General features: G+C 40.4%; 1 protein-coding gene across 1 annotated transcript in view; it reads left to right on the forward strand.

Moving 5' to 3' along the window:
• The window catches only part of LOC144763327 (uncharacterized), a 1,153,250-nt gene that overhangs the window by 286,158 nt on the left and 846,323 nt on the right, over window positions 1-20,769 (forward strand). The window contains exons 22-25 of the mRNA XM_078648815.1: window positions 3,249-3,372; window positions 7,387-7,530; window positions 9,303-9,484; window positions 14,547-14,666. Of these exons, the coding sequence (XP_078504941.1) occupies window positions 3,249-3,372; window positions 7,387-7,530; window positions 9,303-9,484; window positions 14,547-14,666 (570 nt within the window). The remainder of the gene's footprint in view (window positions 1-3,248; window positions 3,373-7,386; window positions 7,531-9,302; window positions 9,485-14,546; window positions 14,667-20,769) is intronic.

Consider the following 20,769-nt stretch of genomic DNA (forward strand, 5'->3'; position numbering starts at 1 on the left):
GCTTATGAAACCTTTTGGCAAAACAGTTCTGTGTGGATGTAATAAAATCCAAAGAGGATGCAGAGTAATTCTCTCCTATCTGTACTGTGTATAAACCAGAGGATCACAATAAGGTTTATGAAAGCCAATGTAGTTGAAGCTGAGCCATTTTCATGACTGCTATTCCCAGTATTGGATTGGGAAGCTGATTCTGCATTGAAGAGAGCTGCCTTCTTTCACGCGTGCACCGCTTGTTGTCAACCCATCACGTGGCCAAACCGTATTCCATATTGAGTGTACCCACTTTCATTGATGCACATTGATGCTGCTAATTTGATGCATATAAAGGAATGTGTTGTTGTTAGTGAGGCGAATAAGCAAGAGAATGATGCCAAGTTGAGTGCTAGAAATTTTGAATTAAAAATCAGCATGAAGAAGAATTAATGTCATTTTAGAGCTTCTCAGCTTATATTCTTAGGATACGAGATCACTAAGAAGGGAATAAAATCAATTCAAATTTAGTAAAGATGATTGGGAGGTACCCATACTTACAGGACAACAATTGCGTATGATATTTTGTGGTTACGGAGCATTAGCACACCTGTATTTCAGATAAGCAGGATCATCAAGCAGATGCAATATTTGATGAACTAACTGGATACAGAGGCGTGAAACAGCCTGTAGAGAGGCTGGAGAAAGTATTCAAAAGTCCCTAAGTTTTTAGAGTGTCAGTAAAGACACTGGCTTATTATTGCCACTGATGCTACTGCTTGTCAGGTAATGTGATGCTATGGGAATGGGAAGGAGGTAAACATTACATTTGCACTAAGACAGCTCATAGAGCCAACACTGTACATGCAGTGATCAACAAGAAAGAATGAGTCTGTATTGGCTTTGAAAACGTTTAAAATATTTGCTTGGGTTGTGAACTATAATATAAGGTGCGATCATGAATCTAGAAGTTAGAACCCTGCACAGAAATTAATATACTAGATATCTTCTAGGGTTGCTAGGTCAGTTATGAGAACATAGAAACATAATTTTAAACTTAAAAACGAGTCAGTAGTTAATCATTGAATAGTAGTCTGGCTGCCAAGTTTGCCCATGGACGAGTTTGTTAAGGAGGGACGTATTCATTGGAAAGAAAGAGTAAGTGTTATCACTAGAGAGGAACAGAATGTTGCGTACTCACAAATCATGGATTGCCTACATTAAAGAGGAATATTGGAAAGGAATTGCTAAATATCAAGTTAAAAAAGAACGATAAGTTGGAATTTTGCTTGGTGCTGTCTATAAGTTGTAAGGCCATATCTCAGTTGTTATTTTTGAGATTAAAGTTAATTGTTTTAACACGAGACATCTGGAGATGCCTAAATTAAGTAAATTATAAGATACAAATAATGTGGGCTACACAGGGACTGGACTATCTGAGAAAATTAGCAATTTTAAAATAAAGACATAGGGCCTTATTTAGAGTGTGACAGACGGAATATGCCATCACAAATGTGGCTAATGTCCCGTCCTCAGTATTACAAGTGCATTATAGCTTATAGTTATAGCATGTGAAATAGAGTGGAAAATATTTTAGTCACATTTTGACAGAGTAGCCTATCCATCAAACTCCAAAGAAAGCCCTTACTATTGTTTAAATAATGACGAAATACAAAATGTTGTGACAGCTCCAATGGTATTAGAAAGAATAGTCAAAGCACCTTGGACAAGGTCTGAACTGAATGTTTAGTTGCCTTTTGGGCCATTTTTTTCATTTACATTAGGTGAGCACAATATATTGTAATTCTTAGGGATGAGAATTCCTGTTGGCTGGACTTGTTATCTGATAGAGTCACTACATTCACACTAACAGGTTAAGGGACATGAACAACATCAAAAATCAGAGAGGAGGGTATCCGTTCCAGAGGTTTACAGGTATCAAAGTACATCCAACCCCAACTAAAAAGGATAACTATTTAAGGAATGAAGGGATAATTTAAAATCAGCTGCCCTGTATTAGCTTCAGTATGATCAGATGCTAAAGAGGATACATTGCCTTGTTAATAAAATAATCTATTTACCATTGTTGTGGAGAGGAAATGGAAGGTGGCTCTGAAGAAAGCTAGAACATATTATACAATCTGACCTTATTTCGTGAAGGGGCTGATATCCATGGAATCCGTGGACCAGTGTGCTTATAGGATAGTTGAGAAAAGCAACATTGCGGAGACTATTGTAGAAATATGTTTTTCAAAGGAAGCACATTCACTGCAGATGTTGTATATTGCATTTAATAATCAGTAAGAAGTCGAGGTGTTCTTATTTCTAATGGGTCAGGGTTCATTTTTTTACCAAGATTAAACAAAGAAAGGACTACAGAGTTTTTAGAGAGCAAGTAAAATGCTAATGTATACAAAAAAGACTGTATATATGGAGAATGGTGCAGCATGCAATATATAGAAATGTCACTCTATTGGAAAGGGATTTGAATTGTAAAAAAAAAACTAATGGACCCCAGCGCTGGAAGATGAAGATGGTGCATTATCAAAACCAATAGGTCTGGCTTTGGAAAGCGTGCAATTATTGTTTTCTTTTTTTGGGCAATCATATCAAAATTTGCCAATAACATTTGGCAAAAATATGTAATGTATAAAAATAAAATATTAGTCCATTATCCTAACCACACTAGCCCTAGAGCTAAAGTACAATGCTTTTCAGGTGGCTGTGCACATGTGATCAGACATATTGCCCTCATTTGCAGTGCAAGACAGCCAATGAATAAACAGGGCTGACCCATTGCCTCATGCGTTATGCTGTGGTGGGCAGAGGTATGTTGTGAATGACACGTCTAGAGCAGACCCAAACACCCTGTATGTGTTCATATATGTATGCATGCATTTATCAGGCATTTTGGAAACCCTGAAGCTCATTTTGTCAGCTAAATAACTACTATTTCTGGAATGAAGAAAAGCAGGACAAATTAAACGATATTGAGTGCCCAGATTATTCTTGTCAGATATATTGAATCACTGGGATTTGTTGCATCTAACATTCAGAGATGCTCTTTCTTTATTGGCATATGGGTTGTAATTGATGTGCAAGTTGATGTATCAGCACTGTTACCCGCTGTCACTTAACGCAACCAACAACTCTGGTTGTCTGTTGACTGTCGCAGTGTGCTACCGCAGTATAATACAGCAGGTGAAGCATATTAGGCCATGTTTTTTGGCTGAGTTGTATCTTAATGTCACACGCCTGTGTCTTCTGTTTGTTCATAGATTTCAATAGCCCAGTACAGTGATGAGCCTAGAGTGGAATTCTTCTTGAATCAATATAAAGACCGGAATGCTGTGCTGAAGGCAGTCAAGGCTCTTAGCTATGTAGGAGGCAACACCAAGACGGGTAAGAGAAAGCATTGACCCTTCCAGAACTAGGTCAAGAAAGAGGGATTTCAGCTATGCCTAAGCCACTGTGTCATAATGTGTTAAAATGGTTGTTGGCTTGGTTGCATATGTTTGTATTCCATGTTAGTCACACAAACCGTAGACCAGGGTCATCTTTCGCAAACTCCAAATTGCCTGGGTGCACTCTGCCCTCTGTGGGTGACATGTGAGGTCTGCATGGTCAGTAAGTATTAGCCACTGGAGGTGCGAGCCCATGGTTGTCTTTGTGCACCTTTTTCATTGTTATGATATTGGAATGGTAGGGCAAGGCAACGGTATGGTGTAGAGTATGGTTTGTGTGCTCTTATTTAAAGTGCTGCATGCTTTAAGTAAAATGGGGACTCAGCTGTTGTTTGGATTGTGGACCCTCAAAACAAATCTATCCCACATTTGATGCTGCTGTAAAATTCTTACCACTTGGAAAATGTATGTGTGCATCTTTTTGTGATATTTTCTTATTTATGATATACATTTCATTATGGGAAATTTTCCATACGTCATTACTCCCAGTCTAAGATTCCTCGTCCCTGTCATTACCCTTGAGGTAAAGCCTTCCCCTTGAAGATAAGCGTTCACTTGCAGGTGTTTTTATATTTTTCCCCACGGGCTATATTTTCCTGCATGCCCGGATCATTTCCTGACATACCGAGCTGACAGAGAGGCAAGGCAGTGTGGGGGTTGAGGAGTGGGACAAAAAAGGCTTGGATTAATAAAGCTTACTGGTAAGTAATAGGAACATTACCACCTCATCTGGCTTCCTTGTCACAGACCTTCCTCAAAGCAACAAAATCATTGAGATCCAAAAGTAACATACAGGCTAAAAGATACTGCAATACCATGACATTTGTTAAACAGAAGCCACATTCATCAGTGAATTGCATTCGGAACCCCAGCCCTGAACTCATCCGAGAGGAGACAAACAGAGCCAGCTTATCAAAAGTGGATGGGACGGCTCAAGTGGTGCTCAACAAATGTCAATCAAACAATATAACCCTCATTTCTGTCAATGAAACAACCATACCTCTTGAAGAGTGACCCTCTAAAGGTTCTAAAGGTATTCCAACAGAGGCATAGGCGGTAGAAATAGCCAAACATAATCAAAGGCTAAATGCAAACATATAAGATTTACTTTCTTTCCTTGACGGATCAAAACTTGCAAAAAGATGAGCAGTACAAGGAAAACCAAAGGTACGGTCTAGATAAACGAATACGTCTGTGAATATGTAGAGAAGTTAACAAAGTATCATTGTTGGACACACCGCCCAAACATATAACTGATAATGCCAGTACCAATTCCTGAGACGTATGACATTTTGAAGCATCGTTTGGAGAAATAGAAGGACTTGGCCTCTATACCACTGTGTCTGGGAAGATCTGCAGGTATGGCTCATATAAAACCCAAGGAGCTGCCCAATATAGCCCACTATAGAGCGAAGTCTGCTAACACTAGAAGAGATCCATTAACAAAGTCAAACATTTTAATAGTTTACAATCTCATGGATGAAAGGTTTTGACAGTGCTAGAGACAGTGCACCCACTCCCCAAGCCTAGGTACATTTCCGTGCTGAGCATATCAGAGCGAGAGATCCATCATCCGGGGAGGCAAAGAGATGCAGAAGAGGAGATCCTCACTTTGCATAAATTTGAAGAAGTATCTTCTGGCACAGACATAAATGAATGGTTAAAGGCAACTGATGATTGAGGATACAGGCACATATATTCCATCTTCCTAGAAGAGAAGTCTGACACACAAAGCCGTCATCTTTCTGGGCCTTGGAAAAAGAAGTGGTAGGAAACAGCCAGTTCTCTATGGAGGAAAATGGTCTGCCACCTTTGGAAGGCAAAAACAACCACAATGGGAGTCAGTAGGTTGGTTCACTATGAAGGGTGAAGTCAAACCAATGTGTAGTACTTGAAATTGAGAGTGAGAATTTCCAATGGTGAAGGTTGTGAATCAGGCCCAAAGAGTGTAAATAATTGTATGAAACAGAGGCAGCACTAACAAACCCTCCCATGACTCTCTCTAACTACTAGTCAGCTTTGAACCATTCATCTTCAATGATCCCTATGATTTGGCAAAGGCATGCTGGGGTCATGCTGGAGCACTGCAAATACTTCAAAAAGAAGGCAAGCATGCTTTAATTGTAGTCCGCATGCAGTAGATCCCTCTTTTGGATTAGTGTAGCCTCTGGCTGCAGTGCCTTGATCTGACGGTCTAACTATCTGGCATACATGTATAAACCCATGCCATGTGCTAGTGTAACAAAACTGGTGGATCAGGAGCCTGATTCCCGTCTTGGCTATCAGTATAGGCACCTCAGATTGCTTCCACACCTTAGTTTGGGGGGGTTCCCTTGAGACATTGGGCAAATTCGCTAAGCCAGCATGTTTTTTTGCACACCAACTGGTTATGAGACTTGTGTTCCATTTTGTGACGCAACTCATGTGCTACTCGGTCGCATAAAAATATGAATATTTGCAGGAGACTGCAAAGCCTCCTGACTCATTCGTTTTTATAAGTCCAGATGTATAAACACTCCACTGCAAATGTATGGATGGAGGCCTGTGAAGGTACAGCAGACCTTCATCACTGCTCAAAAAATGTTCAGATGCAGGAAATGACATTTATGGCATTATGCAGTGGTCCCCTGTACTACTGTATTCTCCTCCTGAGGCTGCCTTCACTATTCACAAGAGGGAGCTGCTACGTTGTCAATCAGTTAGCACTCTAAATAAGAATTAGGTTTGCTATCTGTTCAATGGTTTGCAACCACATTTGCTGTCACAAAACATTGATAAATGGTGTTCCAATTTGCAAAGAGGAGGTACATGATTCTTTCGCTGCCCTCCCCTCTCGTCCCCTCCCCTCCCCTATTTCTGTTTTAGAATGAAGCGCAAAATACACTGTGTCAGTCAAAAATACTTTTTGTATTCATAAAGAACTTTTAGTACAGCCGAACACTTGATTTTCTGGACCTAGAGCGCGTGACTTTGAAAATCTTAGGTTTTGTGACCACAAAATCAATTCATAAATTGGTCACATGGAATCTGTACAACAGTTATTGTGCTAGCGCTCTAGCTGTTGTTTTGGGAAAGTTAGAGAAGCCCAAATAATGAAAAGCAGCCATTATAAACTTGTAGGCTACTTTGACATGGTCACAGATTATGGATTCATTATGCTAAAAAAGTAATATGTAACAGGATGATAATACACTTCTTATGGGTGAGAAATTCCAGAGTATTTATAATGTCTGTAAAAATAATAAATCGTTACATGGAAATATTTGTTGGGCCAAAGCTGGACAGCAGAGCTCACCCAGGAACGTAGATGTACAATATATAGGCTTCTTAGCGTCCTAGTCGGCTTTTGAAAAAGGTTTTTTACTGGGTATGGCTATGGCATATAGGTATTTAGACACTGAACTATCCCCTAGATGCATCAAGCATCCATTTTGCGATTCCTTATTAGAGAAAAATAAGGAATCGCTAATAAGGAATAGCAAAATGCTATGCATGAAGAAATCTCTTAAAAAAATAGCGATTTCTTAAAATTCCTAAATTTTGACTCGCAAATCATCTATAATTGCCTCAATAAACAGGTTTGACGATATCTATGAAGGGATTTGATTGAATAACACAACTACATTGTGCGCTTGGTTTATGTGTTTGCGGCATGCCATCATTTATTTTTGATAAACCCTTTTCATCTGCTCCAAGTTCTTTCATCCTCCCTTGGCTACACAGGCCCCAGCTTTACCTATGACTATTAGTATTTCAATTTGTGTCTGCTCCAGATAATTTTGCATTAATTCACTGATTTTGTCTCATATTTGTAAACTTGGATTCGAACCACTGAACAAAGCAACATTTTGCACTGTGCGTATTAACTTTAATTTTCCCTTCATCCATTATGCTGGCATTTCACAAACTATAAGTTCACATTAAATTATGCTATATCCCATGTTGTGCACAGGTCGTGGCATTGGCTTTGTGCTGAAGGAGATATTTCAGACCAGCCGAGGAATGAGAGAATCCATGCCCCGTACTCTTGTCCTCTTGACCGACGGGAGATCCCAAGATGAGGTGGTGCAGCCGGCCAGAGTGGCACATTTGTTAGGTACAGTATTCTACTTTCATCTTTTTCTTCTTTGCATAATGATGGAGGTGACATGGCTGTCCCACCATTGTCCCACCCATGACATTTGATATGACGTCAGTGATGCGTCCCCACATAAATGTCATCAGTTTCAACACAAGGGTATAATTATTAAAAGGACAATGATGGGAAAAATGGAAATGAAGAAATGTAGGTTTTAGCCAAAGAAGAAATTTACTACATGAAGTGATTGAAAAAGTGATTGTGAAACATTGTTTAAGAGAAAGCATTGAAATAATGAAAATAAAAAGAGAATAATTGAGTTATTTCTGAGATGTGAGTTATCAAATAGGTGATGTAATGAAAGTTACCATGAATACATGTATCCATTATTCCCAAAGAGATTCACCACCAAACATCACATTAATTTTAATTCAAAGCCACATCTATTGAAGAAATTAGTAAAATGTGGCATCAATGTGTCAGATTATGCAACCCATCATTGTCTCACTTACATTACCAAACTATCAAAAGATTGAAAAACGAATGTTACTAAGCTTGAAAGTGCTTATTATGCAAGTGGTAATATAGTATATAGCATGCAGTATATAAATGTTAATTTCGAGTATACCTTCCAAGACCAAGATATGTCTAAAATCACAAACGATAAGGCATACTTATGGAAATATCTTCTAATGCTACTTAAACATCATAAAACAATTTGCAAGCAAATATTTTTATTAAGTCTGGACAGTGAACTCCACTCTATTTGTGGAGTTTGCAGAGTTTTTTGCACTTCGTGCTCCAAGGAGCTTGTGGAGTTCTGAAAAACTCCGCTCTACTATGGAGTGGAGTTTTTTCCTCACTCGCACTCGGCAACGGTAAGTTGTCAAGCGCGAGGGTGGAAAATCCAACGCTAGATCACTTCTCTGTGAGATTTCTCAACGTGGGCAGTCGTGGATGGTCTCTGCCGGTCACGTTGAGAAACCTTCTCTTCGTGTTGAGGAAACTGCTGTGACAGAAAGAAGCAGCACCCTCTTGCACTGTGCGAGATGCAGTTTGTGCTGATATTACAGCACAGGACAAAAACCGGACACTAAAAATCAGTGCGAATGGCGCGAGGTAACCCACTCCATGGCTAGCGGAATTCTGGGTAGCTTTACAGAGTTTTTTTGTCACTTCGTGGAGTTCCACATAGTGGAACTCCACAAACTCCGCCCAGGCTTAATTTATATTTATGAACATTGTCGCAAACACAAATTATCTGGGTTTGGGATTGCCAAACAGGTCTGGTACCAAGTAAGATGTGCCTAATTGTTGGTAAGACTTTAAAAAGAATGTGTTGATAAATCCCAGTTTTATATTCTCTGCAAGGTGAAGAAACAGCTGCGTGAATTGAAACTAAAGTAAACTTTACTGGTTGTAATTAAGTATTGCATTTTCTTGATTTCGGTAATCCTGGACATGTCTTGTTTCATCATTTCTGTCACCATTGTAGTGAAAATGAAATGGTGTTATATTTAGAGCCAGAGGCACCTGCAATGGCCCACTGTTAGCACTCACCACCCCATCCATCGCAAAGTGTGCACAGGTGGCTACCAACTAACTATGTGCAGTGCCTTAGAAAACCTCATAACAATAATGATCATTTTTAGACATGGACTCTTTTACTTACCCATTTTCTTGTTGAGGTTTCTGGGTACTATCTTGCATAGGACCAATCACAGTTATCCAGCTACATCTTCCTTGTGCAACTTTCCATAACACATTTTAAATTGTTTTTTCTGCCTCAGGGATCCGTTTCATCGCTGTGGGTGTGTCTGGAGCTGATATTGAAGAGTTAAAAAGCATCATGCTTTACAGGAACCTTAAGAACATCTTCTATGTCAACAGTTTTGATGATTTCCCACTTGTAGTGAGAGAGCTAATTGAAAACTTGTGTTCGGAGCACCCTGAAATCGAACCACCACCTGAGGTGAGCTTGGGTACATGATACAAAAGAAGTGAACGTTGCATGCTTAACATTTTATTTTTGCCCACTTTTATGAAGGGCCTAATTTGTATTGATAAGGTTGCAAAATGTTCTTTTTACATTGACATTAATTGTGAAAACAACCTAGTCCATCGCACAGTGAGAGTATCATCTTTGTCTTCAGCAGATCTGAAGCCAGGCATGGTGTTATCTATAGTTAGCCAGGTTTTGCCTAGTTTGATTTTATTTTCAAAATTAATGTGTGGTTTTTAAACCAAGCTATCATCTTTTTCTCTCGTGCTTCACTATTGTGAAATATCAGGCTCCTCTACCAGAGTATCAGACCGTTGTCTTGTCCTTCTACGATTGTTGCCATCAATTTTAATCTTGAAAATAATTATAGTTAATGATATGAAACCGATTTAAAATCCAAAGGTGAGATATGTCAAAGAGCATCAGGAAGGTGAAGATGCAAAGTGTAGTGGGTGATATTACCACTGCACAAGCAGCAGTGGTGTCTTCAATGCTCAAATGGAGCCCAAACATTCCCTAAATGATCTAAAGAGCATTGACGATTTGTTCCAGAGTTGAATGATCTAAGCAGAGAAGCATGGCCACCTGAACATCCTTCCTTATGAAAGAATCAATGGTTTTGCAAACTTACGCTGTAGAGCATGAGTTGATTGCTAAATCTGGAATTCACCTGCTTTTTTGAGGCCTTATCACGTTGAAGGCCCCAAAGGGTGAGCATAATACTTTGTAGTGAATTCTTTTTCCAAGATGGCTAGTGATAAGAACAGAAACTCTGAATGGGGTGGATTTAACATGGTACGAAAGGCAAGTTGGGATGATGCAGTCTTTGGACACCACAAAGATGGAGAACCAAATATATGCCAATGGCATTAGCCATCCTGAAAGGAAACTAGACTGTGATGTCTAGAATGGAAAGTAATGTTTCAATGCTCTGTGGTGACTCTTAATTAATCTTGATATTGGATCTAATGTCATATGAAAATCCAAAGTCCTGAAACCGGTGGTGTAGGTGATCTCCAAGATGATAAGGTAAGTGTTGCTTGAGTCACATTTAAAAGCATGTGCCAATCCTTAATTTGAAAACAAAAATCCGCTTGTGCTGCAGAATGCTGGACTTGCCAAATATATGTCAATCTTGCATATTTTTTCATTTCTGCTTCATGTTACATTGTTAACAGAATTAACTGGAGGCCGGCTTTGGTCCTGCGGAGGCAGAGGGGTAGTCTTCCGGTTCTGCTTGCAGCAGCAGGCAGGAAGGTAGTGCACTTGCCACGGTGAAAGAATTCCCCTTCTGCTTTGCTCAAGGCCGCGGTCTGTTGTTGGTGTACTTGTGGCCACCGTAGCTTTGAAGATTCTTTCAGCAGTGGGCTGCTCACTGCCTGTTTCAGGATGTTGGGCTAATTGTTCAGAGGAGGTACTACCATGATATGGAGGATTGGAGACACCAGATGGCCAAAGGGCAGGATGTCCGACATTCAGTCTCTCTTCTTACACATGCGATACAATGTGACAATGCCGTTTTCTTGTGATGGTGGGTGTAGTTAGTGTTATTTATATTTCTAACCAGCATAGTTATCTTCCTAGTTTCTGCTATCTCCAAGATGATGTTCACCATTTATCTGTGAAGTAATTTCCAAGTCTATACATATATAAGGGTGCTTCAATCCGAGAGGCATGCTTTTCAGTGAATTTAATTCCCCCATTTTTCGTTGCATCCATCACCCACCTTGGATTCTTTTTGTTATGGTTTTTTGGTCCTCTTTTTCTGCAGCTGTTTCCTCTTGTTGGATTCTTCCGCCTAGAAGGTTATGCTGGACATTCGCTCTATTTTATAATTTTGGTGCTTTGCTTTCCAATTCTTGCATGTTCTTTGTGGCTTTTTCCTCCTAACTTGACGAGACTCCTTTCATGTGTATGTTAAGTGTGAGGTGGCACCATGGCTAGAGGGATGAGTTGCCTTTTTTTTTTTTTTAGACAGGAACAAAGGAAACTTGAGAGATTCACTGAGTTTTGTCCTTGATGATGCTTTGTCCCTTTTTTAATCCCCTTATTTTCCGCCTTTCTCTCACCCTGGATCCTTCTTTTACATACCTCTTTTCTCTGTTGGCCGCTGTTTTTCAAATCTTTTTCTCCCTCTTTCTTTCTCCCTTTTCTGCTTTTCCCTATATTGCTTTGAGTCAAATTGGAATTGTGATTGATCTGTAGTTTACCCGGGGAAAAATGTGATTCATGATGCAATGACTGTAATACTCTTAATTCCGTCATGTGCGGTAACACAATTTACCACACGTATTGGAATTTAAAAGGCACTAATAGTCAGGGCCTTAGAGTTCTCAGTGTACAGCCATTTGTGTTAGCCCCATGGTGTGCTTGTGGTCTCACAAGTCACAACCTACATTGAGCCATGTGTTTCATTTTTAGCATCGACTTGGTGGTGAAAAGGTTTTTGTGCATTCATTCAAAAACATTTATTTCTGTTTTATTTTTCTTATTTCATTCTTTAACAGCAAGCAGAAAGAAAGAGGTTTGATCAAAAGTTCGTTTTAATTAGTAGTTGCTAACTTTTTACAAATGTATCTATCTTGCAATGATTTACATTTAGAAAGTTCAACCTTGTGCTGTTATGAAATGTGGAATAATTTACTTGCTCTACCGGCAACGTTCTAGAATGCTCTTGTTGGTAATTATTAGCATGCAGGACTGGGCAAAGAGAACTCATTTTTTCTTTACACTGCATGGTCCTTTTTGGGAAAATGTTTCTTTTTTATCGATTACTGAATACTGAAAAATTCACTGAAAACATACTGTTCAGCAGTTGGGGGATAACTGTTGTGACTTTAACCGAGGAATGTTATTGATACTCTATGGAGATGCATCATTGATAAAGCAACAAAACCTGGATTGCTCATCTTTCTCGATAGCATGGTCTACCGAACTCTGATGGAGTAGTATGGCTGAGCAACATAGGTGGGAGCAGTTACTGCAATGATTAATTTGTTAACAAAAAGTAATAATACGTGACAGAGCCCTCGTTAGGAGGCTTCTGCAGCTTGAACCACCCATTGCCCCTGCCAGTACCACAGATGATATCATGCCACCAAGGCTATAAGAATGGCTTGGGCGGCAGGTATTACTCGTTTTAATGTATATTGATTTAATAAACAACTGTTGTTCTGCTCATCTCTAAATTTTACAAACAGTGCCACCATGTGGCAGACTGTCATAAGTGCCGATGTTGATTACTAAGTGCCAGTGCAGAGCCCCGGGAACCATTAGCTCAAATTAATCACCGAGCTACTGCTTGGTGTATGTGCCTTGCCAAACATTTTCCAATCACCCACTACCTAATTTGTAAGATAAGTGCCATTGCCCAAAGCCCTGCTCAGGAGCCCGCAACTGGTGCTATTAAATGTCAGTGACTGAATACAGTGGTTAATTTGATCCGGTGGGCCCCCCTGAACTCATTTTTGGGTACCAGCACTTATTTTTCATGATAAGACTTTCCCCGAGAGCAAGAGAGGGAAAACCACATAAAGGGTAAAGAAGAAGGAGGAGAAAGACGGAAAACCGGAGAAAGTAAAAATCTGCAAAAGTGAGATACAGGGGAAGGCAAGTACTGGTTGTATATTAAAGAGACCTAAGGTGGGCTAAAGATTACACTGCATTGGTATTTGGTGTGCAAACATTTAAAGCGCTGGCTGCTGGCTTCTGAGCTCAGCTGTGGGCAACAGCACACATTTTTTATAAATTAAACCCTTACAAAATATAATCCTCAATCCACCTCAGGCCTCTTAAATCCACTGTCAGACACTCCCTGATCCTTTATCTCATGGTAGCAGTTTTCTGCTTTCTCTCTTGGTGACTGATTTTCTGTCTTCTCTTCTTCCTTCTTTCCCCTCTGTGTGTTTTTCCCTCTCTTGCGCTCTGGAAATCTGTGATGAGAAAATACAAGTGGTCCCCCACACTTTGTGCAGTCACCAACTGATGTTGTTATAGATTATTATGTTCATTTTATCCATCCCTCAATTACTTATTCGTTGATTGTATACCTGCCCATCAGGGACGGCTCCTCCGCAATGACGGAGGAACAACGCCCCACTGGCTCAGAGCCAGCATCTGAAAAATAAAACAATATCATTTTATTGTTTTATTTTTCATTTGCTAGCTGAGCCAGCGTGCAGTAGGGAGGGGCAGGCCGGGGCCTTGGTAGGGTGTAGGAGGAGTGATATGTGCACTTCTAAGTGCACATGTGTGTTTGGCTGGCTGTCTCAGGCCGGCCAAACACACATGCGATCTTAGGTTTCTCCAACCTGGCTGCATCGAACAGCCAGGCTGGAGACTCCACAGACTCCCAGACCTGAGCGGAGTGTCTTTTTAGCCCACACAGGCCAATCCCCGTGCTGCTCTCACAGCATGAGAGCAGCGCAGCAATTGCTCAGGGAGTCTGTGACATAGTCCCAGTGACTGCTGGGACCAGGAAGTCTGGGGCATTATGCGGAAGCTGGCCGGCAGCTGCAGGTAAGATTTCTTTTTTTAAAAATTATTATTATACTCCCTTCCCCCCACGCTCCCCCTCCTGCACCCCCGCATCCTCTTCCCCCCGCTTCACCACTTTTTCTTAGTAGTGGCCGTCACTGCTGCTCATACACTCCTCCAATAAGGAACTGAATAGGTTATTGAAAAGTGTTTAACACTGATGATACTTTCTCTTATGCTTGTTACACGTTGACAGATGAATTGACTAATTCTTCTCTTTCACCCATTTGTTTATTTATTCTACAACTTCAGTGTAGTCCTTCACTCTTTCAAAGCACTCACAGGTTTGCCAGTTCATTCCCTGGTACTTGCTGAGTTCAACGATTCATTGATTCATATGTTGTACGCACTGTCTGTTTGATCCACTGTTCATAAGCATTTTCAAGGTTTCCATGTGAAAGTTCTGTAAACGGCACTGTACCATGAAAGGCCTAGCTTTGTATGGAATGATGTCTTCCTTTGTAACCTGCTGTCATTGTTGTATCTCAATATGCAGGACACTCCTGTACCACAGTGGACTGGAGATGTGGAGGGGGTGATTTCTCTGAGGGACCCATCATCTGGGGAATCAGCAGTGAAGAAGCCTGAGGGTCCCTGTGAGCCCAAGTGCCCAGAGGTAATCATTTCTAAAGAGTGGAGTGGGTCAAACGCGGGCATGGCCATGTCCTCTTGCATTATATCTGATGCAAAAACAAATATTGAGAACTTGTCGATTGAGTAGAACTTAGAAGTACTGTAGGGAGCCTCCTGCATGCATTGTGAGGCTCACTCACTGGATGTGAGACTGGCAGTTTCTCTCACTTACCAAGAGTGTTACTTACCTTGCCCTGCAGTACCATGATGGGACGGCCCAAGGACGAGTGATTAAATCATTGCCAGTTAAGTGCATGCTGTTATGCTTGCTTTACCTAGTGACGGCTGTATGTCAGCAGGGACAACTTAAGGATTTTGGGGGCCCTGGGCCAAACCTATTGTGGGGGCCCCTGTTCAGAACAGGTTTGAATTTATGATTCGGTTTCAACTCTTTCATGCACTCTCAGGCCAGGTCACTGACAGTATACAGGTGCAATTGTCCAAATTCTAAATGAGTTTACATATAACGTTCAGGGATAGTGATCTGTGTTATCAATATTGTAACACACCAGCATTTCACTAATATTATTGGAAATAATATCTGTGACACACTCCCATTTCTCATATGTTTGGTCCTATTGCGATGTAAAAGAAAGCTTTTTATGGATGTTGCTTGAAAAATAAACACAACGTTTCTCTGCAAAATGTCTATAATTGACTCCCACATGTCACCCATTTCAAAAATAAATTGAAGGATAACGGTATTCAAAACAATATGTTTAGTAATGATTCAAGATCAGCAGGGCAAGACTATCAAGGGGCTTCCCTGAAAGTCTGGAGCCCTGGGCCAGAGCCCACTTTGGCCATGCCTTAAAATATCTCTGTATGTCAGAATATTATATACAGAAATGTCATCCTACATAAATATTGTGTCCTAAATGTTGTTTAGAAAAATATTGTCTCCTTCGATGTAGAGTTTCTGCTGTTGAACATGGAATATTGTTTGTTTTTTATTGGGCGTAAAAAGTAGCAGACATAATAACCAAGGTACATGAAGCAGACAAATTGACAAAATCTCCAATCTCATATTAAAATAGACAGTAAATAGGAAAAAATCATAATCCATGTGTTCACTATAAATATGATAAGCAAGATACTCAAGAAAAAAGGATTAAACCTGTAAAATATCCAGGCTCATATTTAAAACGTACAGTAATAAAAAGCGCAAATTCATATCCTATTTTACATGGTGTACAGTACCAGCATTCTAAGTAGCAGCTCAATGATAACAGGTAAGCTCTAGTTTGGATGACCTATGGGATTCCCAACAGCATCTTTGAAGAGGGGTACTTCATAATTAGTTTGATTCTACCCCCTAAGCTTTCTCCTGTGAGCTTCCCACCTTTTGGCTGCTCCGAAGACATGCAAGGGTTAATACCCATTGATGTTAAATTTATACAAAAGATTGCTAAAGTTATATAGTAGCATTTGCTTGCATGGTTGTAACATAGCTCTCCCAGGTCAGCCCAAATCTCCACAACACCTCTATCCTCTTCGCATAAGCCTCTTCAAATGTATAGGTCCGATGCAGCTTAAGTAGCCACTGGCCCAGTGTAGGGATTTTCTGTGTTCTCCAATTCTGTGGTATTAAAGTTCTGGCTACTGCTATGGTTAGGAAAATAAAGAATTGCCTATGTATTGAGAGCTGGCCAATTACATAGGAACAGCCAAATAAAGCCAGCGATGCACATGGTGGGATGTCTATTGGCAGACATTTACCAATAAACCTAAATAACTCCTCCCAAAAGTATTGTAATCTCGGACAAGTGAAAAATGTATGTGTCCAATCACCCGCCTCTGGCAAATTACATCTGAAACAGTCATTCGGGTTTGTAGGAAACCATTTATGTAGTCTGTAGGGAGTGTAATAAGCCACCCATCTAGAGAGAAAGGACATTCTTTTAAAATTGGCCGCCCTCAAAGCCCTATGGCCAAGCTCACAGACTTGTTGCCATTCCTGGATATTGAACTAGCAGTTAGTTTCCTTAGCAATTTTTGGGAGCATTGTTTCCACGAGACTCTTATTCATATGCTTTTGCAATATCCTGTACCAACTGTCAATACCAGTTAAATTTACTTCAAAGGCTGCTTTTAAAATTTATCTAGCTCTCTCATTGATTTCTCTATAGTTAGTCAAGAGAAAGCATGTAATCTGCCTGAAGCTTAACCAAAGATCACAGCTCTGAGGTTCGGATTGTTTTGCGAAGGCATCCTACGTTATCAAATTGCTGCTGTTGTAAAAGTCACCTAGCTTACGAAAGCCTAGCATATTTTTATGGCTGGATCCCCTTTTGCGAGAGCTTAAGGCCCCATAACTCACAGTCATAGAGAGAGGAATATGCATGGCATGTTGGAATGTTGTAGTTTTTATTGAACCGCTGCATACGGCTTAAGAGTGTATTCACAACCTTATATCTTGTTTTTTTTGTTGTAACTTTGCAGTGCACAGAAATGCTGGTAGCTTAATTGCACTCTCTATTAGCATAAGATCAAATAAAAAATTATCAAGGTTCGAAATAGGGTCCAATAGCTGAGTTGTTAAGGTAAGTAGTGCCGCTCGGTAATAAGTAGCTAAATTAGGTAATGCAAGTCCCCACTGCTCTACATCCAATTGTCAAATTAATAGCTTAATCCGAGGTTTTTTCTTGGCCTAAACAAACCCCCGAATCTCCTTGTCTACTTCATTAAAATACGAGATTTGTACCTTTTGAGGAAGATTTAAAAACGAGAATATCAACCTGGGAAGTACCAACATCTTCATCAAAGAGACTCAGCCTATTATCAACTAAGGTAAAAGTGACCATCCTTCTAGCAGCCCTTTTATTTTATCAAGTGTTCTGCCATAATTCAGATGGAAAAGTTGAAGGAAGTCCATTGTGATGTACAGGCCAAGATATCTGATAGGTTTGAGAGGCAGAAATGTAATCCCTTCCGGAAGGTCTATTCCCGGTGCATTAAATAAAAGAAGCTCCATTTTGGACTGATTTACCCTATAACCCCCCAACTCTGTAAACGCCTGGATTTCTCCAAGCACTCTCTGGATATTTGACTTCTCTGGGTTCAAGTATAGGATCAAATCGTCGGCAAACAGCTTGATTTTTGCCATTCCTACTAAGGGAGCTTGGATTAATACATTAGAACAGATTTTATTGCTAGTTGCTCGATAAAGAGAGAATATAAAATTGGGGAAAGGGGGCAACCCTGTCTAGTACCCCGCCTTATTGCCACTTCTCCCGCCTCCTCAAAGAGTATATTTATTTTTGCGATAGCTCCCCTATAAATTCTTTCTAGCATCTCGATCAGGTGGCATGGAAAGCCAAACTTCCCCAGAAAAAAGAAGAGGGCCTGCCAGTCCATCAGATCGAATGCCTTTTCTGCATCCATCATTAAAATGGCCGCACTATCCCATCTAGCAGAAAAGTAGTTAATGGCCTGAATCAGATAAAAAGTATTTGCAGCCATCGATCTTCCAGGCAGAAACCCTGTTTGATCCCCATGTTCAGGTATTGTGCACAGCCCGAGATCCTATTTGCCGAGATTTTCATAAAACGCTTGTAGTCTACATTTAGTAGGCTTATTGGGCGGTAAGAACTTGGGTCTTTCAGGTCCTTATCCTCCATTAAAATAGAGATCATAACTGACTCCTTAAATCTATTTAAGACCGCCACTCGGCCATAATTTGATTATACAATGATGCCAAAAATGGGGAAAGTCTGTCTAAAAACAATTTATAAACTTCAATAGGGATCCCATCATTACCACTTGCCTTTGCCATTTTTTTAATGATTTCACTTAATTCTGCGGTTGTAATTGGTTCACTCATGAACATACAGTCCTCCTCACGAATTGTAGGTATCTGAACTGACATAAAAATACGCAAGAGCCTCAGGGCTAACTTTCTGGACTTCTGCATAAATCTTACTGAAATGAGACACAAACATTTCTGCAATTTTGTCTTTGTCATTAACCAGGCACATAGTACTGGGATTTCTAATTTGTGGAATTGATTGCTTGGTCTGGTACGTTTTTGTAGACAGGCTAAGAATTTACCAATGTGCTGACTCTCTTCATGGACCTTTTGTTGAGAAGCTTTACTTCCAGCAATTCCCTCAAGAATGAAAAAACTTCTCAACTCCTCCTTTGTTCTTGGTAATTCCTGCTGGAGAACCTCTTCCTCTGATTCCCCGATTGGCCTGGCCAAAACTTCTCTCCTAGCCCGCTCCACCGCCTCCTGGTGTCCAGCAATCTAAAGTTTCCTTGATTTGTGAAGATTGGCCCTGTATGCCACCACCTGTCCCCTAAAAGTGGCCCTGAAAGCCTCCCAAACCATGCAATTTGATTCTGTGTTGACATTTTCCTTAAAAAAACATATTATAATATCACAGGTTTCGTCAATCCATTTTTGGTCCGAGAGCAATACTTTATCAAAATACCACCTATTATTATTTTTTCTCTTGGGGGCGGGCAAGTGTTTCACCAAGGAGACCAGAGAGTGATCTGAAAATGGGTTAGAGAGAATCAAGGATTCACCTCATGCGAGAAAATTGCTTATCAGAAAAAAGTCCAGCCAAGATGCTGTTTCAAATCTCTCTGAGGAGCATGTGAACTCGGAACCGCATGGATGGTCTGTCCTCCATGGGTCCACTAGAGTGAAATCTTCTTTCATAATTTTTAAAAGTGTATCTGTTTTATGTTTTAATTGCTTTTTCCCATTGTTGGAGGTGTCCAGGCCCAAATCTCGAATTAGGTTGAAGTCTCCTCCCATAATTATAAACCCATGTGCATTTGCCAACAGATCATATACCTATTTCAGGGCCATAGCGTCATCCCCTATTGGTCCATAATAGTTAAGCAGGACAAAAGCTATCCCATTCACTGAGATTTCTTTCCAAATCCACCTTGCTCGCTCATCCCGAATTACCTTACCCACCTGCCAATCTAGCTCTGAAGATAAAAGAATACTCACCCCACACTCCACCGTATGGGCTGAGGCGAAGTATGCTTGAGCATATTTCTTGGGGAGTGTAAAGTTGGGGAAGTTGGATTTAAAATGTGTCTCCTGTAAAAAAAATCACCTGTGGGGAGAAGGATCCTAGCCATTTTAACATTGCTCCTCATTTTTGTACGTTCAAAAAACCATTCACGTTACATGAAATTACCTTCAGTAGTTGTGCCATTCTTCCATCAAATTATACTACTTTAAGAAAAGTCTGCTATATTCTCTCATACGTCGATCTTCCAATTGCACCAGCCCTATTAATAAAGTTACATATAACTCCTTGATGATTGAAACACTGCCAAATTTTCCTTGGCCTCTGACTTTGAACATGTTGCCCTTCAGCCCCTTATCCCAACTTTGACCGCTATCTATACGCCCATTTACTTAAATTCTACACCCCTCTTTATCCCCACCCCTGCCCGCCTCGGACTGTCTGTGTAGGGAGGTACCCCTTCTCTCACCTCATGATTTGTTGGGTAAGGATATAAAAACACTGGTGAGACCAATATGGGTATTAAACTACTCGTAACCTGGTGCTACGGATCCCATCTTCTAACAGGCATATGGACCCCTTGTATAATCAGGTGTCATGGAGACTGTGTTGCTTATGGAGGCTCAGCCTGTGTGTCCCTGAGCAGGACACAACTAACTTAAAGCTGGTCAGACCGATCTGCTACAGGAAACAGCATTGTAGTGAGTCATAAAAACGCAGAGCCGTAAATGAACAATGGGCCTCATTCCTTTTACCTCCAGCCTCTCTAATATCACAGAATGCTGGGTGTATTCATGCTTTTTAATGGTATTGCTCAGTAAGTTGGATAAGATGTGATAGTTTATGACATTAATATATTTCCTGAACTAATGAATATATTTTTTCATTCCTTACTTTTTAGGGTGCCAAGGGACAAAAGGTAACTATAATATTTCTGTCGCTAGGTCATGTGAGGCAGTTGTCTTGAGGGGTGCTGCTGATATGTGGTGGGGTGTAGCAAAGTTGTAGTTGAGGATATTATCTATAGCAAACATTTTACTTAATACCCATCTAGTGTTTTAGGAGGCCTGAACCTTTCCAGTGGGTCAACCAAAT

This window comes from Lissotriton helveticus, chromosome 1_1 (assembly GCF_964261635.1).
Source record: "Lissotriton helveticus chromosome 1_1, aLisHel1.1, whole genome shotgun sequence".
NCBI classification, from domain to species: Eukaryota; Metazoa; Chordata; class Amphibia; order Caudata; family Salamandridae; genus Lissotriton; species Lissotriton helveticus.